At 40.7% G+C, this 23,257-nt stretch overlaps 1 protein-coding gene across 7 annotated transcripts in view; it reads right to left on the reverse strand.

Moving 5' to 3' along the window:
- CTNNA2 (catenin alpha 2) overlaps positions 1-23,257 on the reverse strand; it is a 766,120-nt gene that overhangs the window by 508,256 nt on the left and 234,607 nt on the right. For all 7 annotated transcript variants that reach the window (XM_065597259.1, XM_065597255.1, XM_065597256.1 and 4 more), the window contains one exon: positions 12,389-12,592. In XM_065597259.1, the coding sequence (XP_065453331.1) occupies positions 12,389-12,592 (204 nt within the window). The remainder of the gene's footprint in view (positions 1-12,388; positions 12,593-23,257) is intronic.

Consider the following 23,257-nt stretch of genomic DNA (forward strand, 5'->3'; position numbering starts at 1 on the left):
AACAGGTGAACAAATAACTTTAAATAATAGCATGTTCAGTCATTCTGGAACCGACAATCATTATTGAAGTACAAACTTCTAATCTAGCAACGTGTATATGATACGCTGTTGGAGCAGTCTTTACTTCTGTAAGCAGATGCATCAAAACAACCAAAAAATAAACTATTACTATTGAATAACTGAAATAAGAAAAGTAAATTGTTACCCTGTACTCCTAACATGAAAGAGAATGAAATGAAAATGATAGAAAGACTTCATGTTGTACTGTACCGTTTGTATTATCGGACAAGTCATATCCCTCTTCTTGATTTAGAGGGGTGGCAACAATTGTAAAGTATAAATATTCAGGAGCACTCATGGGGGAGAAAGGAGAGGGAGACTGCGCCTGGACATTAAGGATATGTCCACACTGCATCTGGAAACAAGCCTAGCATGGGCGGATAAACTCATGGTAGCGTGGCTTGAGCTACCACACTAAAAACAGCAGTATGGATGTTGTGGCTTGGGCTGCAGCTTGGGGTCGCAAACCTGCCCCACCTGGACGTGCGAACCCAAGCTGCAATGTCCACACTGCTATTTTTAGTGTGCTAACTCAAGCCCCGTTAGCATGAGTCTATCTGCCCGGGCTGGGAGGCTCGTTCCCAGATGCATTGTAGACATACCCTAAAAAGGCCAGAGAATAAGCTGAGAGGAAACCCCTTCTCTCTGACTAGGTAGACATCAAGTTCCTGAATGCATCTTCCATGTGCCAGCTATTATAGTAATTATTTGCATTTCCACAGCGCCTTCCACCGGAGGATCTCAAAGCACTTAAACATTAATAAATTAAGTCTAACTGAAAAATAGGTAAATATCTCAATTTTGCGGGGGCAGAAACAGAAGCCCCGAGTGATAAAATGACCTGAGTCTAAGGAAAGGTAATAAAACTCAGATCTCCAGACTCCCTGTCCTGTGTTTTAACTGCTACACTATACTTTCTGTGATAAAAATGGTAGGTAGGTATGATCAGTGTGATAAGAAAATCCTCCCCCTTATTCAAAATCTTTATGGTGACCGCCTCTTGGTGCTACAAACACAATAGTGTGTTGTAATTGGATTTGATTAGGCTTGAAGGCTCAAATATACAAAGACATGTATAGGGAAAGAATAAAAAAAAAGTAGGAAAGCAAGAGTACAATAGATTAATCTTATGGGAAGGACCTAGTTAAAATTATCAGATTCTGAAGAGACCAAATCAATCAAGCTGGAAATGAGACACCAGAAAAACCTTTGTTTCAACATTATTATTATTAGATGTGGTGGTTACCTGAGGATTTGCTTCCAGTTTTGTTACATGAATTAATGTAAGGTGATGAGGGATTCCATACCAAATTGCTGTGGGAGATCTATAATGCCTCTGGGTGAGTTGGTTGGGTGGGAGATGTCCACCCTTATGGCCCCCAAAGAAACTGGACTGTGTCAAAGGGCCCTGCTTTAGCAAAGCGCATAAGTACAAATTGAACTTTAACCTTAAGTACATGCCTAAACCCTCTGCCTTTAATGGGACGTAAGTGCATGCTAAAAGATAAGCATGCCCTTAAGAACTCTGCTGATTTGGGCCTAAGAGGAGAAAAGGATAAAAGAGCATACCCTGTAAGAAGACAGCTCATAGTAACTGAAGAAGAAGGAAGCCTGAGGAGGTAATGTGTGTTTTGTTTTCAATGTGGCTACTCTTTTTATTCAGAGATTCAAATATTTCCCAAATCGTAGGTCATCACATAAAGAGCATTCTCTCAATCCAAGTAACAAAGATGCTATGTACTACCATGTTCTGTATTTGACATTATGTGTAAACAAACTGTTTTCTCCTTCTATAACTACATATGTCAAGCCAGCTGAAAACTAATCTTATTTAGGCTGAACTAGGCTAAACCAAACAAAAATAATCTAGAGCTCAAAAACGCAAAAAGGGATTAAAAACCCCAGGGGAAAAAACAAACAAACAAACCTCCTCAGAATGTTTTACAACACCCTTAGTACCCTTAGTTCTACTGAACAAGTCATATATTCTGAATAGTATAATATAGTAGTTTATATAGATTGTAGTGGCACCTAGAGGAGATGATAGAAATTGTGAACTGTAGACTATTTGCTATTGTACTTTTGTGAAGAAATACCCTTGCTCATATAGTTTTATTTATAGGCTGCATTGTTTTTGTTGAATATCCCTTTTCTCCATACATCCATTTCCCCCAGAACTGCCAGTCATAAATGTGTGTGTGTGTGTCTGTGTGCATGTCGGGATGCATGGAACATTCACTTTTCAGTTCAGGGATTCCATATTCTTTTGCATTTGTACTATGTCCTTTGTGGGCAGTACCAGAAATTAAGAATAAATAAACACAATAAAAGTATTACTTGGCTTTCTGAACACAAGGAATTAACTTCTTGTTTTGGGTCTCTTGCGCTAGCACAGGTGCTCTTGGAAAGAGACAAAAGAGGGAGAATGCCTTTTGAAATGTACAGTGTTCCACACCCTGGTCATGAGGGCTGGGTAAAATTTAGGTTTTGGAAAGTCAGTTATGTTTATATTTTGCTGCTTGTTCAGATGTATGCTGATAAAGATTTGCTCCTGCTGAAAAATCCTGCTCATTATTGCTAAATATCTTCCTAGTAACCCTGCTAATCCCTGGTTAGAAGGGATGTGAGATTTCAGACTCATACAGATACTGAGGACTAATTACAAACAGAAAGCAGTAAAACTTGATGTTGTGGATAGCTTAGCAGCGGGAGAATGAACAGTTCCCAACTATTTCCAACTGATGCTGCAACAGCAACACCAGCAGGAATATTAAGTGAAGCAGATAGGATACACACCCCCAATGGTAGAAAGAGCTGTACCACCGTGTACCAAACTCCAAATGCAGAGAGGGTTCCTGAAAAAACAGGACCAGGAAATGACCCTGATCCATATCTTGAAACATTTGAATGTTTGGGAAGAGCACTTATGTTGAGCAATGGGCCTGCTGAGGGGAACCTTAATGGATCGGTGACTATAATCTTCTCAAAGATATAATCTATAATCAGGCATTCTGTATGGGCTGGGAGAGTGAGGAAGGTTATCGTAGCAGTTTAGAATAGTTAATGATTTCAAGCCGTGGCACAGAAACTGTTTTTGCCTCTGCAGCCAGTGGCTATAAACAGAGCTTAATCAACTCTACTACTTCTCCAGTGGAGTTGTGTCAGAACCACATTGTTTCCGCTGGCTGGAGATAATGACTGCATTTGAGGACGCTGGCTTGTCAGCCTAGGTGAGCACATGACAGGTGGATAATTTCCTGGTTTCAGAGATTGACTGTGGAAGTGTGACATTAGCTAGGAAGACACAGGTCTGGGTGTTCACATGAAGAGAAGCCAGGAGAGATAGTAAAGGAAAAAATAGAGAGTTTGCTAATGTCTTTTGAAAGACCTCCAGTGGGCCAAATATTTTCCCAATTTAACCCTGACTGCACAGAACTGTACTGAAAACATTGAGAATTCCACTTGGGATAGACTAGGCTCTGGGTGAATCTCTTTCAGGAAGTCAAGGGGCAGTGATAGCTGCCACACAAGCTGGTGCCAGATCTTGTACAACATCAGGGAAAAGCAACACCTGGGGTTGTATTTCATGTAGGTGGGAGGGTCATGGCTGTCATTCCTGCCCCTCGATGGATTATAACTATGCTGTAGCTTCTGCCTCCATATTACAGATGTCTCCAGATTTGTCTGCAAGATTTGTTTGATTTCCGTCGTAATTCATGAGCTTAAGTTTCAAGCGCTGTTAGATGTTTGTGCCAGAATGGATAGTGGGCCCTGACATACATCTATCTGCCATGATGCTGCACATTGGCTGCACTTAAAGAGAAATTCAGCCTTACCTTAGCTCCTGGGTTATGGTGACAGTAAATAGCCAAACTTCAGTGATGGTTATTCCCACTGTATATGATTTTTGTTGTAACTTTGTGCGTGTGTGTGTGTGTGTGTGTGTGTGTGTGTGTGTGTGTGTGTGCCCTCCCTCACCCCCATTCCACTGAAGTTTTAGATCATGAGTGAGGACAGACTGATATGTTTTCAAATCAACTGTGGCTCTGACCTGGACTCAATTGGATCCATGACTGGCAGATTTGAAAGGTTTTTCATTTTAGTTATTCTGAACTTTCTGGCTCAGTAGGTGGGGACAGTAGAGACAGAATACTGGTTAGCTAAGAATGGAATAATAGTTACCCAGAAGGAACCAAGGAAAAGGGCCCACTTAGTGTGATTTAAGACCGTCCAGGGGTACTCAACTAGGGGGCATTCATTCAAGGTTATACGACTAGTGGATGACCAGTCACTGGGTTCCATTGATTTTATAGAAGAGAAAAGAGAATGAAAAACTCAGTCACATATATGAGTGTTTGGCTGTGCTTAGTGAGGCTTTGGTGGACCTAGTATTTCAATTTTAACTTAGTGGGAAATATGCTGGTCAGAATCATCAGTGAACCTCAAATAAGAATTCATTTTCATGAATTCTCATTCCAGAGATTTCTTGGACACAGAACTCTCTGGAACACATATGGAACCTACCTCCTGCCAGTGCAGAACCCAAGACAAGTATTTAAACATTTCTCCCAGGTAATAATGTTGACAGACCATGACACGAGCATTACATCTCAGCTGCTGCAAGGAGCATGCTTTCTCCCAGATATTTTTTTTAAAGTCAGATAAAACCACAGTCTATCATGCTCAAATAGATGACCTACTTAAGCCTTGTAATAGAATGCTCAATGCAATGCTGTGTAAACGTGACTACCAAAGCCCAATGTTGGACAAAGTGCTTATATATCTGTTATTTGCAAAGTACGAGGTACCATTCTTTTCTGCGGGGCTTGCTTATTGTGAATTGTGTTTATGGAGGACAGCAACAGGATATTTTGGCCCTGGAAAAGGAAACACAAGGCAGTGAATGTGACCCTGAATATCCTGAAATTATGAGAATGTCTGGATTCTGTAGCAGCTTTTGCTTAGAAAAACCTGCAGGCAGCACAGATTCCCACAGTACTATCATAAAAGTGCTAAGCAATGGGTATATTAACAGCAGGTCCTGCTGCTGTTACCAAGAAAAGACAAGAAACCAAACTACTTGCCATGTGGCTGGGCCCCTCTGAACTAGTGTTCTGGGTAGGATAAGCAGATGGTAATTATTTTTGTAGTTGGGGAAAGGCAAGGTACCCAGAAGTTTCACATAAATTTAGAACGCTAGCTGGGCACACATCCTATGGAAGTAGGAGTTAGAGTGAGATTGCCACCAACCAGGTGCAAAGCAAGCCAAGAATTTGATCAATCACTTTGAAACAGCACATGTCAAGATTTCCATAAGAATTACAAGGGGAAAATGATATTGTTGTCAATCATCCCAGTGACTCAACTGCTCAGAATTTTGTGAAGGGGGAGGGGGGGGAAGCTGCATTTTTCTTGCCTAGTAATACCAGTGTGCTTCTAAAAAACTGCCTGAATATTTCATTTTCAACAAAACAACATTGAATCTATTACTAAAAATTGCTTGGTATCTCAAGGATGGATCGTTACAATATAAACACAGTGTTCTGACTGGTGCTTAAAAAGGCAGAGGCCCACTCTTTCACAGTGCCAACAGTGCTATCCACACGGCTTTTTCAAGGCCAGGAAATATAAAACTGTTTCCAGATATCCTCTAGGAGAGCAAAAAGAGATATGAAATGGCCCAGTTCATTATTTCAATCTTGAACTACAGTATGTAGCTTTAACTAAAACTTGCTTTTTTAAGTATTCCTTGAAAAGCTAGCAGAGCAATACTCAGACCAATTGACAGATTGTCCTTTCTAGGCTGCTGTAACTAAATCAGACAATCCTGATGACTCAGCAGCCAACCTCTGTCACCAATCACTGATTACTGAGTTCAGGACAGCTATGGACATTTTGCTGTCTCGTGAATGTAATTTAATGTTCACTGTCACACCTATTAATCTTGTGCGATTCAGAGCCACCTCTCTAAAGGATGCAAGAATGATTTTTTTTCTCTTTTAAATAGGAGTTCATCTATAGCTGTTAAATATGGAACTTGACAGTGGCTTGAGAGTCCATAGATTTTCATTTTCCATCACCTTTTTTTCATTCTAATTTGGTTGTGCCTTCAAGAACAATGACCTCTAACTGCCCATTAAACACTTCTAAATTTTACTCACTGCAGCACTTTCTGAAAATACCATTTTATTTGGGGCAAAATCAACTATATTTCCCTGTATTTCAGTGAGCAAAACTACCTGAAGGCCTACATTTTCTCTACAGATATGGCATTCCATAGACCCATAGTATAGCCATAGAGCTCACGTGATCAGGAGTTGGAAACAGGTGACAACTTTAGAGGGCAAGATACAAAAGGGTTAAGGGGAATCTATCCACTGTGTCATATCAAATATGTTTAGGGTATTAGAGGGACATTAAAAACAAAACCCCACACCGATTGAGGCGATGGATCAGAAATCTGGTAAATGCTGAGGAGGCGCAGAGGGGAACCAGAGTAACAAGGAAACAACAACAAGAGGATTCTGTTTCTACTAAATCTATGCCATAGAATGAATAGGTCTTTAAAAGATTGCCGCTGCACCCTGTCACTATTTTGAATGCATTCATTCTGAAGTTCATTGCAAGTCCCAGATAGTGTTGCTATAATGTTCCCTTTCCCCAGCCTTGGTGGACCTGCTGACAGAGGAACCCCATTTGCAGGAAAAGCAGCAGCAATAAACTCTTGAATATTAGGTACAGGAAATAGCCAGGCAGGCCCCGAAGCCCTGACCAGAAACATTCCCTGCACTACAAGGGGGGGAAACCAACAGACGCCGCTGAGCCCATGAGACTCAATGGCCGTACAAATTCCCTGTCCCTCTGCCCAGAGCTCCTGCCGAAAGCTGTCCCACTTCACAGAGGGGAAGAGCTTTAGGGGTCGACTTGGGAGCCTGCAGGCAGGGACCAGCCACTCTGTTCTCCTGTCCTGCACCTAGAATCCCATACCTGAAGCAGGCCCCAGTCTCCTCCATGGTGGAAAGAGGTGCCAAGAGCCAGTGGACTCTGGAGGAAGATGCCAGTCAGGAAGGCCCCTTTCCACACCTCTGCTGAAAACAGAAAGATTACCTACCATTGAGCTGTGTCACTCAGTAATACGAGCACTGATCTAACAGGCTGATTATTGTTGGGGAGGAGTTAATTGTGGCTTTTTAGAAGTGGTGGGGATATTAAAAGGTATTTCCCTTTCTCATATAGGCTAAGCCTATACTACAAGCTATGGGCGTGATTACTCAAGCAGGGGGATCACCTATTAGCACAAATCATCAAGCTAGTGAGAGTACAAATGGTAGTGTCGCCATGGTAGCACGGGTACTGACAGTGGAGGCACAGCTTAGCATAAATCCGTCGGCAATGGTGGGTACAAACTCGGCATGACAAAGCCATGCTACTGGAAATGCTACACTGCTATTTATACTTCAGCTAGCTTCGTGAGAGCTGGTGTATGTGTACAGAGCAGGGAAAAATCACACCCCTCTCTTATACGGTAAACGTAGTTATACTGTCTGAGTATTCATGTAGGGGCCAGAGGTGGAAGGACTTCAGTATTACCAATCCCAAGATTAAAAAAAAAAAACCCCAAAATCATGAGACCGATTTAAAAATGAGTGTATAAGAAGTTTTACTTTTTGAGTTCTTTTTTATTTGCCTTCTGGTGTTTGGGTCTTTGGGATTCACATTTTCAAGAAGGATACGGAATTTCAAAATCTGGTTTTGTTCCAATTTGGAATGAAAACCAAAAATTTCAAAATTCTCCAAGTTACAGAATCAATGATATGTTTTTTTCAAAACTTGGAACAATTAGAGGATTTAAAAATGAAATTCTGCCTGTAAAATGAAGGGGAGCCAGGAGCCTGGAAGCCCCAGATCCCAAAGCTCCAAGACTCCCAGGTTATCTGGGGATTGCAGCATCCTGATTCCCTTTCAGCTTGCCAGGTGGCCTGAAGTGGAGCCAGGAAGCCTGGGAGCACTGGCAGAGCCAGAAGCATAGGATCTGGCACTTTTATGATTTCTGGGGCTCTCAGCTTCCCCATCATCCCACCAGGCTGAAGAGTTGGGAGTCTGCCAAGGAGCTAGGTAAGCGAACTGGCATGAAACCAGACAGGGAAAATTTCTGATCAGTTCTCCTTTCAAGCTCTTCTCTGAAGCCATGAGGACTAGAAACAAATCTCTTTCATTTAAAAACAAAAGTATCACAAAACTACAGGAGCTAGGGCTTTATTAAAAATAAATAAATCACCAAATACCCTGAGACTCGCAATAAAATCATCAGAGTTGTCCTTTGGGAGAGCTAAGAAAGAAAGAAAAAAAAAAAAAGAAAGAAAGAAAGAAAGAGGGATTGTTGAGGGGAAATCTTAAAAAAAAAAATGTAACTGACAAGATATGTACCTTTGACATTTTAGCTATATGAGGTTTATGACTTTGTCTATCTTGTCTTCTTAGAGGTGCTTCCTATGTATTTTGTACATCTGGCACAATGGAACCCCAGTCCTGACTGGGGCTTTTGTGCACTATCACAATACCAATATACAATTATTAACATTGATAGAGCTCCCGTGGGCTAATACTGCAAAACCTCACACAGTATTAATCATTCCAACAAATATTTGCAATGGAGCCAGAATATTTGACGAGGGAATAAAACTGAACCAAATCTAATTCGGTACATTTTAAAAAGTGAAATTGTCAAGTTGTCTTTTCATCACTTCTGAGCACAAAATTGTGTCACTTTGCCTGAAATCTTCATAATATTGAAAATCGTTTTTTTCTGAAACCGAAACTTACTCTTCCCCCTTTTCCCCTTGCAAACCTTCCTTCTGCCGGAGTACAAAAACTAATGGCTGAGAACAGTGTGAGAGAGAACAAAAGCTTTTTAAAGGCTCCTCAGACCCTGTCCTACCTTGCCTCTCCCTCACCTACTGATCAGATATCCAGTGGCAATTTGCTTGAAACATTGTATAGGTGGCAGCGTATGCTATATACAATAACTCCATTTCAAGCATATAATTAGCTAGAAGGACATTGTTAGTAACTCACTAGCACATCGGGGATCTACAAAATGAGCAGAAGAATTCTCCTTCCTACACCACAATTTTCTATCCTTTACCTGTTTGACCTAAAGCTGGGGTAACATCACCTATTGTCACACTAGTGAAAGGTAACAGGCTGATTTGTCCTAAGACTGAATGCATCCATTCCAATTCTACTGTTTTGCACCGAGTCATTCATACCTGAGCAAACTGATTGTAAAATGAGATGTAAAACATTACAATTTATACCCACTTTGTACTCACTATGCACAGCTGTAAATGATTAACTTAGTGCAAGGGAGTTGAGAACCAGGACTCTTCTTTAAACAACATGAAACAAAAAACAACTTGTAGATGAAGAGTGAGTCTCCCTTGCCCTAGATCACTGAAGAGGATAAGTGGAGGGGAAGGTGATTTTAGGTTGAGGAGAGCTATTAACATTTGAATAGGCAAGAAAATAATAATAGTATTGCAATTGCAATGTACAGTCTCACTGAAATATTGGCATACATTACGGTCATAAAATAACTGTATTCTTAATTAAAAGTATCAAAGGAGTGTGCACATTTTAGGACCCATTATTAGCCACAAATTTTCAGTTTTTTCCATTACCTCTTTTTCTTTAATCAAAACAATGTATGAGTAAATTCAAAATGAGGGACAGATAGCACTGGTTAAAGGCATTCTGGGCAGATGTTATACAAGTTTCCTTCGGACAGCTCTGCAAATGTATCTCGATACTAACCGGGAACAATACACTCTTACAGTCTGGCCATCTCTTGATCAGGCTGTCAGTTGTTCCAAGTCATGCCTTATCGCAATCCGATTTAGTTTTACCTTGCAACAAATCTACCAAGCTTTTGGGAATTTTGCAAGTGAAATCTTTGGCAGTTGTAAAGCCCTTGCTTCTCATTACTGAAAATCTCATGTCCTCTTATCAAGACAAGGGTTAAAAACAAAAATAGAAGCCATGCTGGGAGACACAAATGTTAAAAAAAACAAAAACAAAAACTAGAGAGTTATTACATGAAATATTTATTTTTAAAATTTGAAATACTATACCTCAAACTAAACATTAATTTATTAAGAAGAAGATACTTATACATGAACTGTTAAACTGATTTGGTTATATTCCATATGAAACATGAAGAGAAAAAGAATTGGGAATTATGGATCTTAGATCTAATTAGACTTATTAGAATAATAGAAATATAAAGATGGTCAAATACCCATCAACTCAGTTACTTAAACACCATATATATAAAAGTGTAAAACAGAACACTGCTCCACTATGCATTCTAAGAGAAACCCTGAAACTACATTAACCCATCCTCTGCACGGTCATAAATGTATGCTGTCATTTAAACTAAAAAGATTCTTTTGCCTTATCTGAAAGTGGTGTCAGAAAATAAAATAAGTAATGTTTCTGAAGCAAGGGCAAATTCATTTTGCTATCACAAAGCATGGTACATAAAAACAGGCACTACCAAGAACCAGGATACAACAATCCATCAGTTTTGGAACGATCTTTGTAGAGACCTTTTAGAGCTTACCCCTAAAAGTAATAATTCTGTGAGACAAGATTCTACAGACAGCAATCCAAAAAGCTATATTTCACATCATCATCACCTGTTCTTTAATCCATTCTCTTTACGGCTTTCACCTCAAGATAAAAAAACATCAGCTTTGCTGTCATTTGCACCGAAAGAACGTATCAACTGTCACCTTAAAAACAGCAAACAATTTCTGTTTTGTAATTCTAGACTGGGGAAATAGCTTTTCCTTGAAGCCAACACCATTTTACTGAACAGTAAAAAGAAAATATAAACAATTTAAGAAATAAATTCTAGTTGTCTCAGGTATACAATATAGCAACTAGAAGATTGAATACTTTCACTGGTTTGATATTGCATATTATCAATCTTGCAATTAGAAATAATAGTAAAAAACACTCAATCCTTGAATGTTAGTTTTCAACATTTATGGGAATTGGAGAGTTGGAAAAAACAGGATCAAAATAGATCAGTGTGTTTACTTAAACTCTAATATTACCAGCAGATGAAAAACGAAGCATGGAGTAGAACACTCACACTGGTAAACATATTTGGATACCCTAAATGTGGAAATCCTCATTTGGAAATATTTCCAATCACATATTCTATGTGCAAAAAAGGAGAAATGAGTTTGAAACCCTGTAATATCCTTAAACACAGATGTCTAGGAGCCCATGGAAAGACATGGGCATCACCACTACCTGCTTGACGTGACTACCACCATATTTTGAGAGAACAACTGGTTCTGACAATATTTCCAGGAATTAAGTTGTAATATCAAAAATGGTTATTGACTGGATATGACCTCACTGCATATATCACAGCATCGCGATGATGGATGGGTCTAGTAACAATAGTGCAGAATATCCACAAATAATTTTGGAGATATAGATATAGGCACCGTAAAGCAGAGGATGTTTATCATTTAGGAGATCATACACATAAAGCAAATGGTACTGTATGTCTACACTGTGGTGACTGATGTATTTAAGATATTTTAAAAACATTTCATTATGTGCACTGTAATAATGATAGATAATACTGAACAGATTCAGAGAATCTGCACACTTCCAGTTAATAGCTCCAATTACACTGTTAGCAAATAAGAATCTTCGTGGTTTAACTACATCCTCCCACATGCAAACTTAGAGCTACTTCATGTGAACTTCTGTGCAAACATCTGAATAAAACACTAAGTGACTATTTCCCTACAACAATGAATAATGCTAGAAACTGACTGTACTCATTTTCTTTTACAAAAATAGTATCTAGGATACATTAATTTGACTTATTCATGTTCCCTCTTTGCTTACCAACCAGCAGTTTTACACAAGTTTCACAAAAGTGTTTGGGCTCACTGGAAATATTTACAAGTTGCGTGGACTACCTTTTTGTTAAAATGAAACGAATCACTGATGCAGAACACAGTAGTCTCTTATTCTGCAGTAGAGTGAGGGAATCTTACAATCGGGGGCATTCCTTTTCAGAGCAAAATGTATAATTATTTGTAACAAACCGCTATAAAACGATCTCAAACCCCAAAATGTTGAATACCACCAAAGGATTTTAAGTGACTGCCTTGATTTTCTTGAACTGCTGCTATTTAGGATCATCAGTTTTACTAAGCATGTAGGCACTGCAGAATAGTCATAGAACTGCTTAACAATCCATAGAGGAGGAAAAGACTAAGAAGAGCAGATCACTTACATTATTCATATACTCGCTAAGTAGGTCCTGGAGGGCCTGTCGTACAGCGTTGCACTCAGCAACAATTCTCTCTCGGCGGTCATCACGTGTGCATGAAGAGTCGGCCATCAGTGCTGCTCCACTGATAATACTCTCCAACCTCTCTTCGAGAGATGGTCTGAATCTGGCCTCACTGAAAGTCATAGGGTCTAAAATAATCTTGTTCTGAAATATAAAACACATGTAGGAAAATGAACAGCATTCTTGGGGGTTTGCTATAGTTTTTGAAATATCCCCCTTTATGGCTTTTCATCCTTCTGACTGAATAAATACATTAGTTCTCTGTTACATTCCAGGAGGAACTACACTTACTGAAATATCTAGTTTCTATGAAATTCGACATATTTCAAAGGACCAGACGACATACAATTGTTTTAAAACTATATTCTTGGCAATAAACATCTCAACAGATGAGTTTTCAAATATGTCAATAGCCTAAAGCAAGAAAAGGAGGTGACCTTTAGGCACAGTAATTGTTGACTATTATACTTTTACTGGATTTTATGAAGCTTTTCACATGCTATTGTTGTCCTGAATGTCACATATTCATTGAATACTTAAATCTCTGTTAGTATCATAACATAACTGGCTCTGTTTTTATTCAAGTAATCTAATGTTCAGTTCTGTGTACAATGAATGGGTCCTCTCCACAATTTCATTAAATGTATTTTTACAACTATTGCTTAATGATTTGTGTATACAACCACAATGTCCTCTGAATACATTTCTTCCTTCCTTGAAAACACAAACAATGTACTAATGTAAGTTTGCATTTAGGTGTTGGGCTGGTAGGGTTATGTTTTTGTTTATTGGAGCATCAACTTTTATTTGACCCACTGCTCTGGGAATCAGGAGAGCAGGGTTCAATTCGCAGTTTGACAGATTTAATAATAATAATATATGGAGATATATCTATCCCATAGAACTGGAAGGGACCCTGAAAGGTCATTGAGTCCAGCCCCCTGCCTTCACTAGCAGGACCAAGTACTGATTTTTTTGCCCCAGATCCCTAAGTGGCCCCTTCAAAGAGTGAACTCACAACCCTGGGTTTAGCAGGTCAATGCGCAAACCACTGAGCTATCCCTCCCCTCCTTGTACTAGTCTGGACAAATCCTTTGATCTTTCTGGGTCCCCCCCCCCCCCCATTACCTGTGAAATGGCAAAGGTAAATAATACTTCATCTCCCTGTTATGGCAAAAGTTCTTGTATATCACATGCACAGTAATTAGGGTTTTTAGAAAAACATTTTAGCAATAAATAATATTTGTTTTTGTGCTAAAAGGCATAAGTACTGAATGGCAAGTACTGTACCAATTGGTAATGTTGGAGGCCAGCATCACAAAAGGTCTGCTGCTACTTTCTGGCAGCAATCCACTACTTCATTTTTTCCTGACAGAATCTCTACTGCTGCCTTCCAGTTTTCAATGACAGAAGGTCCTAGGTTGTTTACCCAAGTTTTCATTTTAACCCATTTTTCACCTCCTGTCCTCATTCCATACTACCTGGCTGTTATTCCGACACCGTGCAAAACCTGAAGGATTGCATGGACTTTGCTTACTTTTGCCCAGGGAGTGAACATTTTGAAATTGCTTTGAAGCCAAGTCTCCTACATGGCAGCACAGAGGTCAGCTTCTGAACAAGTGAGTCAGTAATTAGAACTGATTAGATTATCTAGGCAGATTTTGATTAGAAAAGAGATGTTTTTATAATCAAATTATTTAACTGAGCAGTCCTTGGAAATAGATTAAACCACGTGTTATGTGTAAATGCACAGAATAATTTATTCAGTCACATAATGTATTAGGAAATAAAAAACTAACTCCAACTGGAAAAAATGGTTTTAGAAGAACAATCTACTTGTTTTCCAGGTTAACATTTTTATCTCAAATTAGTGTTATTATAGGGGTGCACAAGTTGATTTGTAGTGTAGCGTAAACAAATTACCAGATGGCAAATTTTGCAAGTGTACATAAACCTTAATCTTAAGTGTATTGTATGAGATAATGATAAATGATTTTGGATCACCATTGGGTTATTTTCTGACTTTTTTTTTCTTTATAGTTCAAGGTGGCAGATGCAAAAGAAGAGTCAATCTGTGCTCCTGCCTAGAGGCACTTTACCCACACCACCTGCTGCTCTATAAACATTTGGCTAGAATCATGCAAGCAGGTTTCATATTTGAACTGTTTGCAAAGATGTTATGTTACCATTTCTCTGCTGTAACCATCTGAACCTTAAAAGAAAATGAGTCATGAAAGAAGTAAATATAGAGAGAGCTACAACTGGGGATGGGAGAGAATTAACCCAATTATCAAGATGCATAACATTTCAGTCATTATTTTAAATAGATCATTCAAATGCCAAATCATGATAAATTCTAATGGAATATTTTAATTTTCAGAACATTTTGATGAAACATAAGTTTGTGCAATCTACTGCCTGGGACAGCACAAATCAACACGTCATTACTAGGTCAAATGACATATCTAATTAGGAGAACCAACATAGATTTTAAAATCCCGATAATATATTAGAATAAACATAAAGTGCACTCCCTAGTTATCAACAGCCTCTTCTAACAGTGTGAAGTTATAGCAAAGCTAACAAATTGTGTTCTGATTACAGTACACTCATTCACATAAACAAAGTGAAATCCTGGCCCCAGTGAAATCAATAGGAGGTTTGCCAGTGAATTCAGCGCTGTCCATATTTCACCCCAGATGTCTAACTTCATTGTTTTTTTTTTTTTTTTTTAAGTGTTTGGTAATATACATATGGACAAGTGAGAAGATACTTTTCCTTCCCTGCGGGGCCTACAATCTAAATAAGCGAATGGCAGAGAAATAACAAACAGAAATATGTGGGAACCTCACTAAGATTCATTGTTTAATAAAGAGGAAACACACAGTTGAACAATTTCAACCAAATGTCACATTGTTCCAGCTCCACCAATTGCTGGTGTAGTGGAAATTAACGTATCATTCTCTAGAATGTGCCATTATGTTTCATACATACCTTCTATCCTATATGTCAAAATAAGTGTTCCAGTTTTACTAGCAACTAAATCATAACTGATCTCTTTGAGAGAAACGATCCACACTGATAGGGCTGTTCTTGTCACTCGTATGTTAATTCCTTAGGTATGCAATTCACTGTTGCACTTCAAAAATGACCTGGTTTCATTAAAATTCATTATACATCGTTAAGAATTAACAAAAGAGTAAAGTTACCTTCACTATCATACTTATCATTAATAGACCTGTACCACTAGAGAAAATGCAGTGAATAAACTGGGATAGTTAAAATGTAAGGAAATAATAAGGAAAAATTTTTACAGACAATGGTCAGTTGATTACTTTTTCTTCAGAACATTTTCAACATTTTTAAAGGGGATTTTTAATTCGAAACATACACACTAACACTTAACACAGGGGTCTCAAACTCAGTTTACCTTAGAGCCAGTGCCAGTCTTCAAATCCTCCCAGCCCTCAAATCCAATGCCACTCATGCCGCTTAGAACCCGCTCCCTAAAAACTCCGCCCCAACCACCTGCCTAAGGCTCTGGGACAGAGTTTGGGTGGGGGAGGAGATCTGGGGTAGGGGATTGGGGTGCAGGCTCTGGGAGGGAGTTTGGGTGCAGAAGGGGTGAGAGGTTGCCAGGGGCGGCTCTATGTTTTTTGCTGCCCCAAGCATGGCAGGCAGGTGGCTTTTGGCGGCATGCCTGTGGGCGGTCCGCTGGTCACGCGGATTCGGCGGCATGCCTGCGGGAGGTCTGCCGCGCCATCGGCATCCCCGCCGCCGAATTGCCGCCTGCCGAAGCCACAGGACTGGCAGACCTCCCACAGGCATGCCGCCGAAAGCCGCCTGCCTGCCACCCTCACAGCGACCAGCAGGCCGCCCCCCGCGGCTTGCCACCCCAGGTACGTGCTTGCTGCGCTGGTGCCTGGAGCCACCCTTGGAGGTTGGGCTCTGGGAGGGAGGTTGGGTGGGGGAGGGAGTCTGGGATTCAGGCTCTGGGAGGGAGTTTGGGGGCAGGAGGGGTGTGGGGAGGGGTGCAGGCTCTGGGAGGGAGTTTGGGGGCGGGAGAGGGTAAGTGAGGAGGGGGTGGGGGTGCAGGCTCTGGGAGAGGGTCAGGAGTGCGGCTCTTACCTGGGGCTCCAAGGTGCGGCAGGGTGCCTCCATGCACTTCTGCCCCCAGGCACCGTCCCTGCAGCATCCCATTGGCCACAGGGGCACTCAGGGCAGGGGCAGCGTGTGGCACAGCAGGGGGGGGGGGCAGCAGCCACTGGAGTGAGCAGGAAGATGCCGCTCAGCTCCGCTGTGCTGGCCCCTAAGGGGGGAGCGCCCGGGGGCGGCAGGTGGGGCCAAGGGAGAGACCTGGCCCCAAAACTGCTGGAGCCCCAGAGGCCACACTGGGGAAGCTCTTGGGCTGCAGATTGCCCACGGGCTGGGAGTTTGAGACCCCTGACGTAACCCATGCAGTAGTCTCTACTGCCGACCAGAGGATTTTCCACTGAAAACACTTTCCCTGCTTGTAACACCTTTTGCCCACACACAGTACTTGCACTTGATTAAAGCAAGACTCAGTATATTGTATCCTCTACTGGGTCATTGTGCACTCTTGTTCCTCTTGTTGCTCTAGTGCAGAGGTTCTCAAACTGTGGTCTGCGGACCACCAGTAGTCCGCGAGCTCCATGCAGGTGGTCCACGGATAGTTTCCTCTAAGGTGCATGCCTGGGCAGCCGCACACGAGAGAATGAAGGGCCACCCACCTAATTAGTGGAGACACACAGGCATGGCTCCACTAATTAGGTGTCTGGGCCCTGGAGAAGATGCACATGTAAGGTGAAGAGTTGGCCTTGAGGGGACTAGGGGATAGGTGGGAGGGGGCAGTGGGGTGAGAAGAGGGGGTGGGGGGAATTTGAGATGTGCAGGGCTGCGGTGGCCAGAGAGAAAGAGGCAACTTTCCCGAGGTCCAGGGCTGCGGCTGCCGGGGAGAGACCCCCCCCTCCTTCCCATCCCCTGCTCGGGGGCTGCCATGGCGGGGGAGAGAGAGGGCAAATCCATTGCATTAGAAAAGTAAGACTAGTGATATTAAAATATGAGTTGTGTGCTTTTATATGTAGAATAAAAAAACAATTGTTATTAAGGTTTTTTATATAGCATTTTCATCCAAAACCCTTTATAATAGTTAGATAACGGTACAAAAGACATTTGGAAAAATCATTAGGTGGTCCGCCGAGACCCTCAGCAATTTTCAAGTGGTCCGTGAAGCGGGAAAAAAAAAAAAGGATTCGAGAACCACTGCTCTAGTCTTTCAGTTGCACCAGTGCAAATGGTCCTCCCAGTAGTGTCCCAAATAACCTTTTTCAATTCCGGAGTTCATCTGGGCCTACTCACCTAACTTAATTCCTATTTGGGGAAGGGATTATAAGTGATCTCTCTCCTGCCATCCATCTCCACCCTCCGACTGTCTCTTAGTTTTTTGTATGTACAGCACTTAGCACAATGGGGTCCTTCTCCCTGACTGAAGCTCCTTGGCACCACAATAAAACAAAAGAAACAAATATATAAAAATAAATATTATATAGATAATTCTCACCTACTAATGGATATGAGGTATAGCCCTATCAACTTGCTTAGTTCTATGACCAGGAGAAGTCTGAGTCATCTGAAAGATCCTGTAGGCATAGAGGGAATGGCCTTCAGTAGGTTCATTTTTTTCCTTCTGGAAATACTGTGGAATATCAGTGGACAATGCTTCATATTCCCTGAGGACTCTCATAGGCGGGGTCCTATCTGGCTCTGTTTTATTTCTCCTCCTATTTAACGTGCATGTAAAGCCTCTAGGCATTCTGAGTTTCAGTGTTACTGATATTTCCAAAGGGCATTGCTTTTCCAGAAGATTCCTGAAGCACATCATTAATTAATAATAATACTTATTGTTATTACAGCATAATCTGTAATAGGAAAGATGTTCAGTGGTTGGGATGCTAGCCTCAGACTCAGGAGATAAAGGTTCAATGTCCCATTCTGCCACCAATGCCCTGCATGTCTTTGGGCATGTTACTTAGTCTCTCTGTGCATCAGTTCCCCATCTGTAAAATGCACAGGCCTCTGCCCTAAAGGGGTGTTGTGAGGATTAGTACATTAAAGATCATGAGGCACTCAAATAACATTGTAATGGAGGCCAAATGAGAAATACTCCAGTAAGAATCAAGGTGACACCATACAAAGCAAAAGTTGTCCCTGTTTGCAGAATTTATAATCTAGGTAGAGGAACAGGTAAAATGCTAGTGATCAAGCACCACATATAAAAAGTAAAAAATGCCAATGTTATTTCCTTTTTCCCTCTCAAAACTAAATTGTGCCAACACATCCCCCACATTACCATTATCCAGGTGCCACAGACAGCCTGCTTAGGGTGACCAGACAGCAAGGGTGAAAAATCAAGCCTGGGTTGGGGGGAAATAAGTACCTATATAAGACAAAGCCCCGAACATCAGGACTGTCCCTATATAATTGGGACATCTGGTCACCCTGAGCCTGCTTCACCACTGATAATCCAGTACGCCCACCCCTCAGTGATACAAGCAAACAACAACCAAAACCAGTAAAATAGTCTTTGTGTACCTGAATCTATGTAAAGACATGCCTCTTCTGCCCAAGGAACTCCAGCTGCTCTCTGCTCTATAGGCAGAGGTGTAACGAGAGGTTTCTTCCTCCTCCAGGACTCGCTACACATGGGAGCAAGAGCTGGCCATAGCACCTCCCACAAGTGGGGAAATATGCACAGACCCTATCAGGCATCAGGGCCTGCAGTTGAGCCTGGGACCAGATAGCTGCCCTCCAGCTGAACACCATGATAGACCAAAATACCTAGTTGGCTGAGAGGCATCACCAGACCTGTTCTTAAACCCATCAGCAGTACTAGGCCAGTGGCTGCTCAACACTTACACCTGAAGCTGCAATCACTCATGTACCTGCCTTGCTCCTGCACAGCTCCAACTTTGGCTTTGCCTCCTGGTTCCTGATCGCCACAGCTCCAAACATTAGGCATGACTGCCCACTGCCTCATCCATGACAGTTTCAGCAGCCCAAACCAAAAGGAAGAAGGGACAGGTTCTGCTACCAGAATGGATTTCACTAAGGCCAGCATCTCCATGGTCAGAAATAGTAGATGTTTTGCCAAACCTGCAGATGCAGATTGCAGGCACAGAGTGAGACACTGAAGGAACAGGCTGTGCCATGCACAATTCCGACGCCACCCCCTTGAGAACCAAAAATTTCACATCAGGAACTTTAGGATCCATTATCCAGAGGGTGTGGCTACTCAGGGATAACAAGGGTTTAAAAAGCTAGTTCATAAGTGATCAGAGGAGCTAGTGAACAGGAACAACTAACAGGGAAGCTTTGTGAGGGTGTTTAGAGAGGAAGTGTGAGAGCAGCTCTCCTGATTAACATTCTCTGAATTTAGGCCAATAAACAACCTCCCACCCCCCCCCACTATGCCTTCCCCCTGAACAAGTTCCATGAGGAAAAAATAATGCAGGAAGAAGTCCAGCAGCAGAGTGGGGGCTATCCAATTTATTGCACTGAATGTACCATGTATGATTATCTGCCTTTTGGGCAGGGGGCGTATGTGTGCATTCAGTGCAAGTAGCTCATGGCCCTCAGAGATCAAGTATGGGCTCTGGAGACAAGAGTGGCGCAACTGGAGGAGCTAAAAGAGATAGAGAAATGCATAGAGGAGACTTTCTGGGACACAGTAGAGCAGACCCAACCCCAGTCTGACAGCCTCTGTGCTGTTGAGGACGACAAAAATCTCAGGGAAGGAGAACATCAAGCTGGAGCCAGAGGGAAGCGATCCTATAGTTGAGACCCTTTTTCCAGATGATGTCATGTTATCCTCTCGCACTGAGGGTACCCCTCTGGGGGGAGGGAACCCCTTTTATTAGGAAGACACAGGTAATAGTAATTTAAGAGTCTATCATTAGACATAGATAGCTGGGTTTGTGATGACCAGAAGAATCGCACAGAGAATTGCCTGCCAAGGGTGAAAATTGTGGCTCTCTCGCGACATCTATACAAATTTATGTGCAGTCCTGGGGAGGAACTGGCAGTCGTGGTACACTGATGGCATATGGAAAGGTAGGAGAGAGGTTCTAGAGGCCAAATTTAGGCTGCTAGGTAAGAGATTGAAGTCCGGGACCTCCATGGTAGCATTCTCTGAAATTCCTCCAGTTCCATGCACTGGGACAGTTAGACAGGCAGAACTAGAGTCTCAATGCATGGACAAGATGATGGTGTAAGGCAGAGGATTTTAGGTTTATTAGGAAATGGGAGAACCTTTTGGGAAAGGAGAAGCCTATACAGGATGGGTTCCACCTAAACTAAAATGTAACCAGATTGCCAGCATGTAAAATTAAAAAGGTGGTAGAGGAGTTTTTAAACTAAGGGTTGGGGGACAGCCACCAGGTTGAGAGGAGCACACAAATCGGACAGACGTATCCCACAGTGGAGACTCTGTTAATGGGAATTCTCTATATCCTAGGAAAGAAGATGCTAGAACTTGATAAAATACAAGTAGGAACTAAAGAGAAACTGTCAAATGAGAAACAGTCCAGTTCAATTACATCACACAAATACTGAACTTTTTATAAAAGTGCTTGTATAAAAATGCAATAAATCTAAATACTAAGATGGGTGAACTTGAGTAATTATTTCAAATGAACATTAAGTATATAAAAGAACATCAAAGTCATGGTCAAAAATTGCCTAAATATACTGTTATCAAGATGGGTGTTTTGTTTGTTGTTGTTTTGCAAATCTTGGTAAAATGTTTTACTAAAACCATTTATGGTCCAAGTCCTACAGTCCTTACTTAGCCCAAATTCACACTGAAGTCAAGTTTTCTTTCATATATAGGTAGATGATTTGTGTTGTATTATACATTTGTGATAGTTCATGCTCAATAATTCTACAATTAGTTTGAATTCATTCTACAACTCAAAATTTCATACATCTGGTTTACAGTCAACAAGCTAAGGACCCAGAGAACCAGCAGGAGTTCAAAGGAAGGAGAGGAAGGATAACGGCACCTAACTTTCAACAGCGCAAATAAAGAGGACAGTCTCTTATGGAGATTGCCAATGTTAAGAGAAAACTATTCTGTTCAAATTGTCATGTCAGTCCACGCTCCCTGAGGGATTGTTACAACCATATGTTTTGGTTACTTATTTTGTTTTGAAAACGTTGCCTAAGTAAGCATCCTGAAGAAAGGAGGGCCTTTAGCTCTTTGATGGCTTTCAAACAGCAGGTCCCAAAAAAGAGGTTATTCTTCTGTTCCAGACAGTGTTTCCTGCTCTTTTCAGGAGAAACTTTAGATCTGGGCACAGGCTCAACATACGTTAACAGGAAGCATGATGTTCTTATACTAGTGATTTGATGCTATATAACTACTAACCTTAGAAAAATCTCTTAGAAATAAAACTGATTATCTCACAAAAGATTTCACACAAAAATACCCTTCAAAAATGTGAAAAGGACACACTAAACTTTTCATCACTTGCTGATAGCCAATTAGTGAACGACTAATGTAAAGTGTTCCAATTCATTTACATTTATAATTAATCAACAAACTTTAAAGTCATAAATCAAAGTCTGACGCTATAATTCAGGTTATGAATAATTGTTTCTGGTTTCCTTACTGTTGAAGATATATTAGTGAAAAAGAATTATCTTTACTGATATACTAAATGTACATTTTTTTTCCAATAGATGAAAGAAAATTAAATTTTAAAAATTAAGTACCTTGACATGGAAACTTATTTACTGATTATGAAAGTCCTGAGAAATGCCATTTTAACAAGGTAGAATATACAAAATGTACTTATCTTATGAAAAATAACTAAATGCTCTCCATTTGTTTAATGTTTATAGCACAGCTGCATGTTATATTCAGAGAAGGAATGCTGCTAAAAATAAAAACTAATGGTAACGAGGTCTGTAAAACAATTTTTTTGCTAAAAGAAAAACAGCCTGTTGTGTTCCATAGTAAACAGTGACTCATAACTGCTTAAATTATGAATGATTTCTCATTTCTGAAAGTTTTTTTGTTTTGTTTTTGTTTTTAAGAATCCTTTATATAAAAAAAGGGGGGGGGGTGGGGCAAATAATTTACAGCTTGAATAAAATCTGTGAGGGTAGCCAGAGACACACATACACTGCACAAATGTATTTTATTAAGCCCAAAGTACATAAAAATGAAAACTAAGTGAAATTTCATCAATTTATCACTAATGAAAAAAGAAATTTGTTCCAATAATACTAAACAGATTTGTTTCTCCTTGAACAGAAAAACAAATTCTATAAAAAAGAAACAAATTGTAACAAACTTTTAATACATAATACATCTTTTAAAAATATTTATCAAAAGCACAAGTAGCAGGTTTTTTAAATACTCTCCTCAGAAATAATTCCTCCACGTAATATTACTCTTGACTCATGATTGTGCTTCCTACATTTAAAACCTAATCTTGCAAAACCTTACTACGGGGTGTGCTACTTACACCATTCACCAGCCTGTGGCAAGTAAGATTTCCTGGGGAAACATCATTAACTTCTGCAGAAGCAAAGGTTTAATTAAAAATAAAAGTTCTAGCTCTTATGTTTTTCAAGAGTTTGGAAAAACTTCCAAATCTCAAACTAGTGTAAACCAATGCAGTGTTGTCTTCCTAAGTCCACAAATAGCTACACAGCATCTCACGTTGCTCATCACTTTAGCCATATTCAAAAAAAGTGCAACCTGAGCACCCTTTTGTCAGAATT

This window comes from Chrysemys picta, chromosome 5 (assembly GCF_011386835.1).
Source record: "Chrysemys picta bellii isolate R12L10 chromosome 5, ASM1138683v2, whole genome shotgun sequence".
In the NCBI taxonomy this organism is placed as follows: Eukaryota; Metazoa; Chordata; order Testudines; family Emydidae; genus Chrysemys; species Chrysemys picta.